This window comes from Malaya genurostris, chromosome 2 (assembly GCF_030247185.1).
Source record: "Malaya genurostris strain Urasoe2022 chromosome 2, Malgen_1.1, whole genome shotgun sequence".
Classification (NCBI taxonomy): Eukaryota; Metazoa; Arthropoda; class Insecta; order Diptera; family Culicidae; genus Malaya; species Malaya genurostris.
This window is the reverse complement of record NC_080571.1, coordinates 121,894,015-121,909,067: the sequence shown is the minus strand read 5'-3', so window position 1 is coordinate 121,909,067 and position 15,053 is coordinate 121,894,015. Positions and strand designations below refer to the sequence as shown.

General features: G+C 36.1%; 1 protein-coding gene across 1 annotated transcript; it reads left to right on the top strand.

Moving 5' to 3' along the window:
* The first annotated feature begins 1,530 nt into the window (after window positions 1–1,530).
* Window positions 1,531–14,665, top strand: LOC131428439 (ubiquitin thioesterase trabid). Its single transcript, XM_058592393.1, has 6 exons — window positions 1,531–1,716; window positions 1,943–2,267; window positions 2,324–3,745; window positions 13,240–13,696; window positions 13,754–13,902; window positions 13,961–14,665. The coding sequence occupies exons 2-6, from the start codon at window positions 2,059–2,061 to the stop codon at window positions 13,977–13,979; spliced, it is 2,256 nt and encodes a 751-aa protein (XP_058448376.1). The 5' UTR covers window positions 1,531–1,716; window positions 1,943–2,058; the 3' UTR covers window positions 13,980–14,665.
* Window positions 14,666–15,053: the final 388 nt, after the last annotated feature.

The window sequence follows — 15,053 nt, the reverse complement described above, 5'->3', positions numbered from 1 at the left end:
AAACAGATTCCGGCTACAACGAAAGTAAAGGCTCAATAAAACATTAAATATTTAAAGAAATATATCATACCGTAGTCCAATCAATTTCATGCAGTAGATTAGCGTTGCAAGGATCTTTATCCCGTAAAAATGCTCTGGGGGATTTCTTGTCACGAATAACCGTCTATACATCGTGAAATAAATATTATAATAATTGAATTACTAAGTAATCCAAATACAACTCAAATAATATTGTAAACAATTATATTGTTTTACTAAATGACGCAATGTAGTTTTAGCATATTTATAGATTACAGACAAACTTCAATCTAAGTAGTCTGAAACAGAAAGAAAAAAAAAGAATTGACTCGACGAATTCCACGAAGAACGGGTGCATTTCCTCCTGAAAATTTAAAGGATGAACAAAGATAGCAGAATTCCAAGAAAATAATCACGCAGTGATGTCTGATTTTTTAATTTTGAATCGATTATAAGGTATTCGATTAATAAAAGAGGAGTCGATTATTATTAAGCACTAATCGGTTAATGCAATCAATCGACCAAATAAATAGAGCAAGCAAAAATATGAGAAAATGTGGTTGAAATGTCTTAAAAATTGTCAGTTCCTCGGAATATTCAATAAAATTTAAAACTGAATTTTCAAACTGAATCCAGAACCTGGATTCTAATCTACCTAAATTCTAAGCTTCATTTCAGGTTTAGTTTTGTTTAAAAATGCAGTTCCAGAATTAAGATCCAGATTACAGGTTCAGAAATTTAAATATGACGCTGGAACTGAATGCTAATTCCGAATTCTGAATATATTTCCTTAATTTATGTTCGGAATTCTGATTTAGGATTTCACTTCATAATTCTGGTATATCCATTCTCAGAATTCCAGAAAGTACATTCAGAAATTGAAAGTACAATTATGAATTCAAAATATTCCTTGACACTTTATGTTTACTTCATAGCAAACAGTAATCAACTAAAAAAATTGTCTTCTCTCAAATTAAGAACAAAACAAACCAATGATGGTGATCCAGACAACACTTTTATTCCACACTGCGGTAACATGAATTTCAAAGTCGTGTGTTTGCTTTTGCCAATTTCAACCAATCGTGAGCTGGTCCAAAATTGGCTCTAAGAGCGAATACAAAGTTATCTGGTCCTGTCCTAGAGCTCAACCTGAGACTGCAGACAGAGTAAGCGCGAGAAGCTGAGTAGAGTTTGATGCTGATCAAAGCGAAAAAGTTTGGTCTGCTAACGTCAGTCACCTGCTTGGCTTAGCTTTTCGCGCTCACTCTATCTGCAAGCTAAACGTTATCTACCAACTGCTATAAATCTCGATTAATTGATTGCTGTTAATCGATTATCTCGATTAGTGGCACCTCTGTTAATCGATTACAAATATTCGATTATTTTAGCCTTTTAATCGATTATTTTGATTATTCAAGTAAAAAAATACATCACTAAGCGCACCTTTATATATTTTTTTTATTGAAGAATAATGTACTAAAATGTTGTTCTAAACTTACGTAAATCTGTCAAACGATGAAAATTTTGTATGTCGTGAAGTTCAATTTCTTCATCAAGATGGTGATCAATATTATAATTTTGGAACGTTTTATTCGATTATGATCAACTTACGGCCCAATTGCTTATTGTTTGGTACTCGCAGAAAAGCAACAGCGATTAGCCATACGTCCACGATTAATTGGAAACTAGGTGTATTCGGTGTGTAACAAAATTAAATTATTCCATTCGTACGAGAAATGATTCGTTAATATAAATAAATAAAACTTTTAATGTTTCGACACAACAAATATTCAAACCAATCCTAAAAGTCTTTGACTGATTGTAATCAGAAACTTTCCTTTGTGGTACATAACATTAAACTAACAAGCGTAAAATCGTAATTGGTGAAATCTTAAGTAATAGTGTTTTTGATGATCGATTCCAGGGAACCTCAGCGATAGTTTTAATAATCAGTCTAGTAGTTTGAAATCATTACTAGACAAAACAAACATTGAGCTGTTGTAAACAAGCCGAAACAAAACAAAGTTTCAGCAGTAAGCTATGTCGGAACAGTCTTCATCAAGCTCACAAAAGCAACAGAATGACAAAAATAATTCACGAGAAACTCAAGATGAACAGCAACCACGAAATAATTCCGAGCCACAATCGAAATGGGTTTGCGAGTATTGCACATATGAAAATTACCGTTTATCTTTGAAATGTACAATGTGCAAGGGTCAAAAACCATTGCTGAATGAAGATATTTTCAGGTGAGTGTGTGTAAAAATAAAAGTTCTTCATCATACTGAACTATTTGTTTTATTAGAATCAGTCCAACACAACAACTGAGCATAGCTAAAAAATCTACATCCAATTTAGCCAGTGGACCATCTCAAACAGTTTCAGTCTGCGAAGGAGATGGCAATCAAAAGTGGTACTGCAGTGTGTGTTCGTACCTTAATTCTTTCGCTTCGCGTCGATGTTTCCAGTGCAATAGTAAATGCGAAGATCTGTTTTTTAAGCCAGTAAATCACAGATATCAAACTCAACAATCCTCGCCTCCTAAAGTGATATCAAAGTACGATAGCTTGAGTGACCAGTTAAATGCTTTAAATATATGTCGTCGCTCGGGAGATGATGAATCTCTTGAGTTGTTTTCTAGCAGTGACTGTGCTAGGCGGAAGACGGTGAATTCTCCTTCTTTAAAATGTTCATCAACTCCTGAACGTTCTTTGGATAGTGCTAGAGATTGCGATTCTATCGGTGGGGCGAAAATCCCATCTCCGACTTCCATTTCTCCGATCAATATATGCACACGATCAACTGGAAGCTCCGGAAAATGGTTCTGTTCTGTTTGTACTTACGAAAACTGGCCCAAATCTTTAAAATGTTCCATGTGCTTACATCACCGAGAGACCAATAGTGGTCGAACCGGACAAGCATCTGCCAAGCTTTCTCCGGAGCATGATGAGAATGTTGCTAGTAATATAGTTGTGAACAATAAACGGAATCAGCAATTTGTCCGTGACCAAGAACCAATAAATAATCTAGATGTCTATCAGCAGGAGCGATACATGCGTCAGTTGAGAAGACAACCGGACTGGCAGTGGCTCAATGCATGCATTGGAATAGCGGAAAACAATGTGGGAGCTGTCGAAACGTATCTAGGCTGTGGAGGTGATCCCAGTCGGGCACTAACCCCAGCGGAAGTAAATTTGCTTAATCATAATAATATTGCTTTTGATATTGGACATACACTAATTCACCTGGCAATTCGCTTTCACCGAGATGAAATGCTACCGCTTCTTCTGGCTCAAATTTCCGGTTCTGGACCGGGTATCAAACGCGTACCATCCTATGTAGCTCCTGACATTGCGAGTGATATCAGGCGACATTTTGGTCTTTCGTTGCGCATACGTAAGGCCACGTTCAACTGCCAATACGTGAATGAGCATGCCACGTTCTCGCTGCCTGCTGACATCGAAGAACTGCCACTGGTACTTCAAGAACAGCTTTACGACGAGCTCCTAGATCGTGATGCTCAGAAGCAACTGGAAATGCCTCCACCAGCACTCAATTGGTCACTGGAAATCACTGATCGGTTGGGATCTCGTTTAATGGTGCTATGGAATCGAAGCGCCGGTGATTGCTTGCTCGACTCGGCGATGCAGGCAACCTGGGGAGTGTTCGATCGAGATAATACGTTAAGAAGGGCTCTAGCCGACAGTCTTCACCAGTGTGGGCGATTGTAAGTATGCGTGTTTAGTGGAATCAACTGAAAAAATATTGTAGCTTTCGAAAAGTTCTATCGAATCGATAACCCGATAATTTGAGAATTGAATGCACAACAATGCGAAACATTTGAATGTAAGAATTGTTTACAGTTTTGAAATAGAAAGTACAATTCTGAAATTTTGTGAAACGAATCTACGTCGCAAGGCCCGAATTTTGTGACATAGTTTTAATAGACAATAAACAATTGGATTAGTTTAAATTTTAAAAAGTAAATCAAATTTTGGGAGTTATGGAGTATTTGTATATTTGTATTGAATATCAATGAACACAGTGTGGTCCGAATGACAGTTTTTAATAATATACAGTTATGGAATAATTTGTTTGACCTTTCGCGAACGACGGATCCGTTCACTATATAAATCGACGTGAACAGTTCATAAGATCAATGAAGGTTTCTCTTTGTTTACTTTCTCTTCTGCTAATACCTCATTAATTTCCCTAAATAATTTTCATGTTCACTAATACTCAATATTCGGATAGAATGACACACACACAATTTTCATTTTGCTATCAGTACTAGATGTATAATGAACATAATCGAAAGAGAATGTATCATTTACTTATAAGCACTTTTTAAATATTTACGTCGAAATAAAAAAAATGCTATTCAAATTTTCAAGAACTCATGAATCGTAGTTCAAAATTTTAAAATTTATTTTAAGTTGGAGATTTATTTAAATAATTCCATAGAAAATATATGACGTAAAGACGATGTTTTATTTCTAGTTTCTGCGCGCTAGAAGATTTTCTCGATTGTTCGCGAGGGCGAACATGAAAATCATACTAATATGTTTTAAGTAAGACATAGCGATTGTGCAAGTAATCGAATAATTCCCCCTCAGCATGATATTGTACCTAGTCGAGGTCTGAGGGATTTTTCATTAAGTCAGGATCGCAATGGGAATATCACACGGTAGTTTGTTAGCTCAATAAATGATTTGCCAATATAAGGTTTTGGAGCAGGGCTTGTATTGTGAATCCTCAAACGAACGAAGCAACAAAAAACATCTGCTGTGAACACTTTGCTTGACACAGCTGAATGAGAGACCTATATAAGAGAGAAACTGAATGCGTGAGAGTATATTCTGTGCCTATAGTAAATTGCCTGTGCTCTCAATCTCAGTTAACACATGAACTAAGCAATCCATGGCAATGTAATGAAATGTAGGATTCGCTCTCGTTAGTATTGTATGAGAAAGAAGCCTTGATTCACGACGTGCTACATGACGCGAAGCAAAGTCAAATAGGCAATGTTTACGGTGTTTTCACAGTGTAGGTTTCATTTCATCATTTTTGAACATAATGTTTGCATTCTAAGACTAAATTTGATCACATTTCAAACATACTTTAAACATTTTATAGCAGAAATTTTGCATTGGAGCCCATTTTCAGAACGATCAATTTGTTTCTTGGGAGTTTACATTGTGTACATATCCTAGAAACATTAAAAGCAATGTTCTTTAAATTAATATTCATCGGAACTAAAAGTTATGAATCTAGTTTCTTCATAGGTATCTACAATATGAGAACCATTCATCAAATGCTAACCTCGTGAAGCATAGTTCTCAGATAGCGGGCATATTCATGAACTAATAAACGAACGAAGCATCTCTCCTTGCTTGGGTTGCGCTGTGAATTCTACCTGACATACGAATGTGTGTGAATAGCACAGATGGTGAAACCCTTTTGTTAATATTCGTTGCTTCAATTTGCAAGCCCTGTTTTGGAGGAGAACGCGACGTCTTCCGAATTTTCAAATGTAGCTGTTTAAGATAGTAAACACTCTTTCCATCAGGTTTGTATTACATGATGGCCCATACATACTTAGCGATGTCATTTTCCTCGTTCCAAGCGCAATATGGGCGGCTCTGATGATTCGGATCATTGTCCTTTTGAAGGACCCATTATTTCCACAAACTTAGATTCAAATGAAAGGTCTTCTGATTTCATAAAGAATTGCTGAATTTCAACCGGATCCGATTTCCTGGTTCCGGAATAATGGGGGAATATGTAAATATAATGAAAAACTTCGCCAAGTTCGTGTAATTTAACTTTCTTTTCGCCAAGTTCGTGTTCAAGTTTTGCTTGCATGCAATTATTTTGGTAGCGTTTAGTTTCTCCTGCGAATGAATAACGTAGTGATTTGTAGTCGGTCTATTGCTCTTCCAGTTTGCGATTTCGGTTGGAGCGATAGTTTTTCTCGTTAAAAACCGACTTCAGTCTATTTAAATTAAAAATTAATCTTAAGCACTCAACATTCACCCTGCGTTTGTTTCAGGTTTCTCAGGCGAAAACTACATAATAAAGCATTTCATCCAAACTCGCAGGACCCTCATGTCACGCGCGCTAGTTAATTACAATTGAACAAAGCAAACCTGCCAGAACTTCAAATCGTTCTATAGATCTTTGTTTGACGCTTGATGTCTAGCTACAAACTTTGTGACATGTTTAATGGGAGACTGAAGCTTAAGCACAGTTTCGCTTTTGCAATGAGAAACCAATCAGAGCGATGCTTTCCAACTGATATATCGGTTACTTCTACAAAACCATCGTCTCCGTTAGGAAAAGCCAGAGTCCAATAGAAAATTCATGAATTGTATCTGGATCCAACTCGGTTCCGGAAACACCGGAAGTTGTGGCCACAGTGGAACTCACTCCCTTTTCTCAGCGAAGTCTTAACCTATTTTCACAAACTCAATCTTATAATCTCATACGAAATTGCTGAATTTAATCAAAATTCGGCTTCCGGTTCCGGAATTACAAGGTAATAAATATCGAATGTTTTAAACCGTTTAAATTCCTAAATGCATTGATAGCGAATGGTTTTCAAAATGAAAAGAAATGCGAATTTGGGTTTATTTAGGATACGGTTACCTAATCCCGCTCGTTAGTGTCCGGGGCAAAGGAAAATAAGTACAGGGTGCCAAGTGACCGGGAAAAGTCGGGAATTTGATTTCAGTGGAAAAAACCGGGAAAAAGTCGGGAATTTTAGTGAGAAACCGGGAAAAATATAACTAGCTCACCTATGAGTAACAGTTGTTAGCAAAATGATTTTTTTTTTTCAACAATTGAAAAGCAGGAGACAATACCCAATTTTGCGTTTGAGCGAAATGTTCAGTACAAGTGTTGAAACAACTTATTGTTCATTGGAAATTGGGCCAACACCCCATGGCTCACGATTTTTAGAGGCTTGCAGGAAGTTTTAAATCAAACAGGAAGCATCAGAGTTTTTTTTAGTTGTTATCAATAACAGTATAATGAAAGCTCATTTGGCAAAATAAGGATAATTTTAATGCTTCTGTTGGATTTTTATTAAATTTTTCAATAAGTATTCAACACACCTGCAAAATTTACGGCAAAATCTCAAGGTAACATAGGGAAAATTTGTTCAGTGAATCTATGTTTAATTTTCTTTTAAAGGTCCTCAACTATTCCATAGTAGGATCACACGAACGTTGATATTGGAACTTCAATAAAGGAATGTCTTAAATTATATATGAATGTATCTATATTTCCCAAAATAATTTCAGGGTTTACATTCGATAGTATCATAGCCGATTAGTTCTAAGCTGGTAGAATACATAACTAATTGCACTAATCATCGCTTAACTTGAAACTCTGAATGTTATTGATTGATCTGCTAGAAACAGATCAATTGTAGAAAGATTTCTCATAGAAGATAAATTAACAGTTCGGCTGAAAAGTTCGTATCGTTTAATAGAAACTTGCTTCGCCCGGTGCAGAGTCTGGATAACACTCATCAAGCCATTTTTTGGTATCGGCGGCACTTTTTTTCATCAACACACGAAATTCCCTTTTTTCCATTTTTTTCACAATAACAAAAGTAGCTTCACTCAAAATGCAATATCTCACAAACTAATAATCAGACAGCTGTCAAATTTATACACGTATCTTTTGAAGGTTGGTACTAACTGAAAATGGTATGGATTTAATTCTAGTGGCGCCCTTCCATAGAAACGATACAAACTTTTCAGCCGATCTGTTAGTTAAGCTATTGGAAATAAAACTGGTTTAAAACTAGCGGAGAGTTCATCATGAAGAACTCGTACTTTCTGATTATTTTTCTGATTACTCTACGAGCATTTAGAATTCTATTAGGAAAACACAGATTGATATATTGTGCATTTTAACAGCTATTTTTTTATTCATTTGCCCATCAACGCATTGAAATCGCAAACATTGTTTATTGATTAACAGATACATTAGAAAAAAAATGGTGCAAGTCGTGGCAGCCAAACGGTTTTGCGAAATATTAGGTATACGTACATCTAATGATTCTAAATTCAATTCTATTACATGAAAATTTTAAATTTTTGGTCGGACAGAACTTTGTTAGTAATTTTTTATGGTTTTCATCACAATCACAACATGATAATTCATCTGAGGGTATCGTTCATTGAACAGATGTGCTTGCAAGCGGCATAATTTTAACAGTATACGTCCATATAACAATTTATTGTACCATGACCGAAGCCCTGACAATGACGATATTATGTTAGATTCGCTGTGCCATCATCAGTGTTGGTGATTGCCGATAATTTGACAGAAAGCGGCTCGATATTTCTCTACATTGTATACAACATTTTCAATCTGGTAGAAGATGCTACAAGAATCCGCTGTCTCTCAATGCATGAACCGTGAGAGAATTTTTCTACATTTCTTCGCTCCTCTTCATACTCTGAGTATTTCACAGCCCTTAAAAATATATATACAGTCCGGCAATGATCGGCGCTGTGAGGAATTTACCGAGAGAGAATCGCAAGTTGATAATTATCGCAGATAATTCTACTTGATGATCCTCATCCCAGGTTACAATATACAATATTTCAAAACCCTGGTCTGGAGCATTCACAGCTATTTTCATAGATGCAACTTATACAAAGATTATATGCACATAGTTAGAATAAGCGGCAATAGTAAAATGATTCTATCGCAATTATCCACTGCCCGTATAGAATGGGATCACAAAACGAGAATAAGCGACAGTTTGCTACTTCAGAGAGAATCCCCAACAGCAGCGTGCTAACCCGTGATGCTCAGACAGGTCATTGGAAGAAATTCGCTTTCTCACTGGTGTCCATTCTATGTTATATGAGCCATGACGATGTTTTGTTGCTGAGATGATATCCGTCTCTCTTTGATGGCACTGATTAAATCGTGTGAAAAGTTGGTAGAGAGCGTTTTTTGATACGATACATGACATCCTTGGCCATCATGCCGTTTATAATTTTCCTGCCGAACTGAGATTTCCACTTTCACTTCCGGAAGGAGCAAAGAAAGCTTTGTGCAAAATGGTTTGAAGTTGCAAGCATAGACTGTTGTTTTTTCCGAGTGGCAAGCGTCCGTTTTCGGGATTGTTGTTCCTTATCGATTTATTTTCAATCATATGTATACCAAAAAATAATAAAAACAGTTTTGTACACGCGGAAGAAATCGGTAACGTGTAACCAAAAGCCCTGAATGACTTGAAAAAGGCTTTATGCTTTTCTTATATGCACATTTTATAATGAATATTTTCTATTTATACATCAAAATGCCTGGAAAGTATTTGAATCCTCAATTAGCGGGCCTATTACAATGATCCTTTTTGGACATGGGATATCTGTTTAAAGTTTGAATGAAAAAATGTTAAAAATAAACTAAACAGGGGGATTTGAGCCTGTTCCAAAAAACCGGGAATTTTTATCTCAAAAAACCAGGAAAACTGGGAAATTGAAATCGGCAATTCACTTGCCACCCTGGTAGTAACTTGTTAAGCTAAATTCAAACAGAATGTTCCAATGATACAGAATACCATCGATCGATTAACATACAAACCAATTCGTACACAGAGTAAATCGTGCCAACCCCGCCGCAATACAATGTTTGCATCACATAGAACGATTATTTTTGCCCAAAAAGATACTATTACTCATTGGTTTGCAGAGATCGTCAATCGTGTATCATCTAATATATGATTCTAATCTGTCACGAATCAGAATACGTACAAATTTTCTGTTTTACCTTTTTTTATAAGTATAAAAAATAGGTATAGAATTCGCTCAAACTTTCGAAAAATTTTCCGAGGCCCGGAGGGCCGAGTGACATATACCAATCGATTCAGCTCGACGAACTGAGCAAATGTCTGTGTGTGTGTCCGTATGTGTGTTGTCAACTAAGAGGTCGAGATCTCAGAGATGGCTGGACCGATTTTGATCAAACTAGTCGCAAATGAAAGGTCTCCCCGTCACCCAGAACGCTATTGAATGGTTTTGAGATCGGATGTTTACTTTTTGAGTTATACGAAGTTTTATGTCAAAATTTTCAGTTTTTTGACAGTATCTGTCACATTTGACCTTGAAAACAGAATATGTTTCCAGACTTAGATTTCGCTCGGTAATACCTATCCAACAAGCCATAGATTGTTAAAATCCGTCCATTTTTAACGGAGATATCGATATTTTTGTGTAAGCCTTATTCCAGTAGAAGGAATTTTGAGCGCTGTATGAAAAAGCAATGCTTGGGAGCAACATGAAACACGATTTTTTATACTGTTACATATAATTGTTTCTAAGTACCAAAAAGACTGTGTACAGCATCCTTTTTTATGACAATTTGCCTCGGACCAATTTTAGCACGGTTCATTTTTGGCAACATAATCTTTCGAATATGGCATATATAAACCAGATGATGGCAGATTTTTTTTTAATTATATTGTTTTAAACTACTTACAGCAATAAATGCTGGAAGAACATAACATCCATATACCATTCGAATCAGTTCGTCGAGATCAGCAAATGCGTGTGTGACAAATAATTTCACTCAATTTTCTCTGAATATTTCGTTTCTTCAAATTCAGATCCATACGAAAGTTCGTATGCTCCCAAACAAAGTTCCTGAATTATGTTTGGTTCCGACCTCTGGTTCCGGAACTACAGGATGATATATGAAACGAAATCAAAAATGTGTAACTCATTCTTCTCGTAGATGGCTGAACCGATCTAAGATTCAAATGAAATCTAAGAATCATCTAAGATGCAAATGAAAAGTTTCAAGATTCTTTAAAACATCTTGCTCTTCAGTCAGATCCAACTTCCGGTTTCGGGGATACAGGGTGATTAGTATAAAAATGTCTATTCCACATAAATTAATCAGGTTTATCGGGTTAGCAGATTTGGATAGTCGATAAAAAAAATTAACTTTTTTCAATTTAAGTGGTATTCAGTTTTCGATTCAGAAGGCATCTAAAAATTTAATTCGTGCTATGATTTTTCAAAGATGTCTTCACTGATTTTCAAATATTTTGAAACAAATGTAAACTATACAGCTATTCAGGTGAATTTATCTGACTTCGGCCATACCGATTTTAGAATTCCGGTTCCAGTATAAAATCGTTTCTCAAAGCACAATCGTTTTCTCAAAAAAGCCTAATCAAATTTCAGAAACAAAAATTCAAATTGAATTAAACCTATATACAAAATTAATTAGTTTTATACATACATACAAAAATTAATGAATTTTATCCAATTAAGCTTCAAAGTTGTACTCAAAACTGTAATTTATTCGTCATATGGCCATACGAATCGGTTTGGGTTATACTGGTTCCTGAATACCGGCTCTGGAAGAACCTTAAATTACCGTAAACTCTAAAGTAACTCTCTCTCTCTCTCTCTCTGTTTAATCGATTATCACACTTCTAGATTTAAATTCGATTGTATTGGCAGTTTCGACATTACAGAGTAATGAGTGATTACAATCTCAAATTGTCGCTTAAAACGACAGTCATTAAAATAATGTAATGAAAACATAAACACCGAAGAATATTCATGCAAAAAACACATGCGGATTGATAAAAAAAGGTATCATCTCACTGCTAGGTGGATTAATCACGTTTTTTTAAGAGGAATTATCAATAGGACCAAATTGTGTTGGTTTTAATTCAATTTGCGTGATCGTTAGATGTTGAATTCTTTAATGACGAGATAAAAGTTCGGCAAATCGAAATTCTGGACCTTTTTTAAAAGACTTAATTTTGAGAATTTCGAATGGGTTATCACAAACAAACCATTTCACAATCTCTCATCCTGCTACCAACGCAGAATGCGATAGCATTCAGTCGATCGTATGACGCCATAAAGACTGTCCCAGAAAGTATGGACGCACTTTGATTTCGCTGTAAATAATTCACAAGTGTTAGATATTCAAAATTTAATCGACGTACGGATAATATTGAACTACAACAACAAAATATTATTCTCAACATTTGCTACGTAGCCATTGTAGACTAGCTGGTGCACCTTCTTGCGAACGTTCCTCATTAAATTCCGTACAGACTTCTTGGCGACAAGTTTTGTCACTTTTCCAATCTTTTTCGGCTGCCGAGACATGTTTCCTAAGATGTGCCTTCGTTAATGCCCAAAATTCCTCAATTGGTCGAAGTTGTGGGCAATTTGGTGGATTCATGTCTTTTGGGACCAAAGTGACATTTTTGGTAGTATACCATTCTACCGTTGATTTCGAGTAGTGACAAGAAGCAAGATCTGGCCAGAAGACAACAGGATCATTGTGGCTTCGAATCATGGGTAAAAGTCGTTTTTGTAAACATTCCTTGATGCGTATTTTGCTGTTCATTGAAGCAGTGGTTATGAAGGGTTTCGAAATCTTACCGCAGCTACAAATTGCTTGCCAGACCATAGCTTTCTTACCAAATTTATCAAATTTAAATCGATGTCTCGGACTGGTTTAACACTTGCCCTTATCGCACCGTATAATATTGTGATCCCGGCAAGGATTTTTAATCGAGTTTCACGTAGGTTTCGTCGTCCATGATTATGCAGTTCAAATTTTCAGTATTGTACAGCTTTCGAACCCTCGGCCTGATCGATGCTTCGTGTTTCGGACTACGTTTTGGTTGTTTCTGCTTCTTATAGGTTCGAAGATTCAAACGTTATTTAGCACGAAGAACATTTGACTTCGAAGTGCCCACTTTTTTGGCCACATCCCGAACTGAAACCTCCTTCTTTTGCTCGAACGCCTTCAGTATACGTTTATCCAACTGAGGGTTAGCAGGACCTTTTTTTCGACACGTTTTCGGTTTATCCTCAAAGGTGTCCACGCATTTCGAAACAAACTAATGAAAACGAATAAACAACTGCACAAGTGGTTAGATAAGAGTGTAAACAACAGGACGCAGCCATAAAAATTGACAGATTCTGAGCCATTGCGAAATGGCAGCGATTTTTGGTTGCGTCCATGCTTTCTGGAACAGTCTTTAAACACACGGCAAGCTATGAGAATAGTGATTTGGGAAAACTTTGTTGTTCTATCTGTTGATGGCAATGGTACAGAATTCAAAAGATTCTTCGTTCTTGTTTACTATGATGCTGTTGGAGGTTTTAACAAAACTTGATCAATAATTTATAATTTTAATCAATTTCTTTTCTACAGTTTCTATCCTCGCTGGAAAGAAAACGAAATCATTCAAGCCGCATTGTTGCACTACACCGTATCTGAAACTCAGCTAGAAGAAGACTGGAGCACTCTTCTTTCTCTCGCTAGTCAACCCGGTTCATCGCTCGAACAGTTGCATATCTTTGCACTGGCGCATATTTTACGTAGGCCTATAATCGTATATGGGGTTAAATACGTAAAGAGCTTTCGTGGTGAAGACATTGGTTATGCGCGATTCGAAGGAGTTTACTTACCGTTGCTGTGGGAACAAGGTTTTTGCTTGTCCTCGCCGATTGCATTGGGATACACCAGAGGTCATTTCAGTGCATTAGTTCCAACTGAACCATACTCGCGGATCGACGCAGCTCGTGATGACAGGGAAGATATAACGTTTCTACCATTAATGGACTGCGAAATGAAGATGCTGCCTATTCATTTCTTAAATAATAACGAGGTAATGGAAAGTAAAATTCGGTCGTGGTCATCATTTTAACAACTTTTGAAATTCTAGATCGGTCGAGAAGAAGTAATTATGCGTCAGTGGTTAGAAGTATGTGAAACTGAAGGCGGTTTACTGGTAGCACAGCAAAAACTTCACAAACGTCCCCTGTTAGTCGCCCAAATGCTGGAAGAATGGCTTAATCACTATCGGAGAATAGCGTAAGTGTTGGTTAGGTAATCTTTATTGCCTTAAAATGAAACATTTTCTCTTTTGCAGAATTTCGAGGCTTTTTTGAAAACTGCTTTAATTGAGCTACTGGAAAAATTTTAAACATACCAATAATTTTAACTGTAGTGAAGTAGAACACATACTCTCCCGCAGTCGTATGTGAATCATTTCCAGCGTTGTAATCTTAAAGCAAAAATCAAATGCTGTCATATTGCGAAAATTCACACAATATCGAACGTACATCGAACGTCAATTAACATACCTAACTACTTATCATTCGCTCTAATGGAAGTCGGATTAGTCGTGTTCGTTCTTCTAGCACAAAATTAGAACTATCTATCTGTATTGCCAGCACTGTTCACAGCGAGCAGAACGATCAGATTTAAAATTGACAGTTTGCTAAAACGATACCACGAAAGCCCACGGATTCCCACCAGCAAAGAAGCACCGGTGCAGCACAGTTGTAGTGATTGCGAAAGAGTTAGAAATATGATGCATTAGTACTTTGCCAATTTGAAAAATTGCTAAATACCAAGCCAACCATTCAGGATAGATATAATCTATGAACTCGAGTGGCTCTGTTATGTTTGTTAAGTTTTATGAAATTTAAGAGTTTTTGTTCGGGTTTCTACTTGGGTGTGTACATATTTTCATTTCATCGAATAGTAGGTAAGTTTATCTATATACAACAATAAAATGAAAACAAATAAATTATTTTCCAGTCATCAATAGACTGTGTGCGTTTGATATTTATGTGAAATTATTTCATTTTTTTCAGATATGAATTTTCGCTAGTGTTCAATATCACAGGAAGGTAAAGGTGAGTTATTTATTCTAAAACATTTTATTATCTCAGTGTGTGATAGTGTACTGTTCGAAATGGTTTACTTTTTTTAGCCTTGGAGCGAATGAATTATGTAGAACAACATATATTTATTGAATGAATCTTGGTAGAACAACATATTTTACATACTAAATCTATACATTAGTTAGATACCAAACATATTCCTCTTTTTCTATTTTTCTTACTCTCAATTTCTGAGAAAAATTTTTCGAGACTGATTTCAACAATCTTATGCTCGTTTCGAAGTTACTATTGTGTCAATGATCAACATAAAAGTTCAAATTTAAGATACTTCCG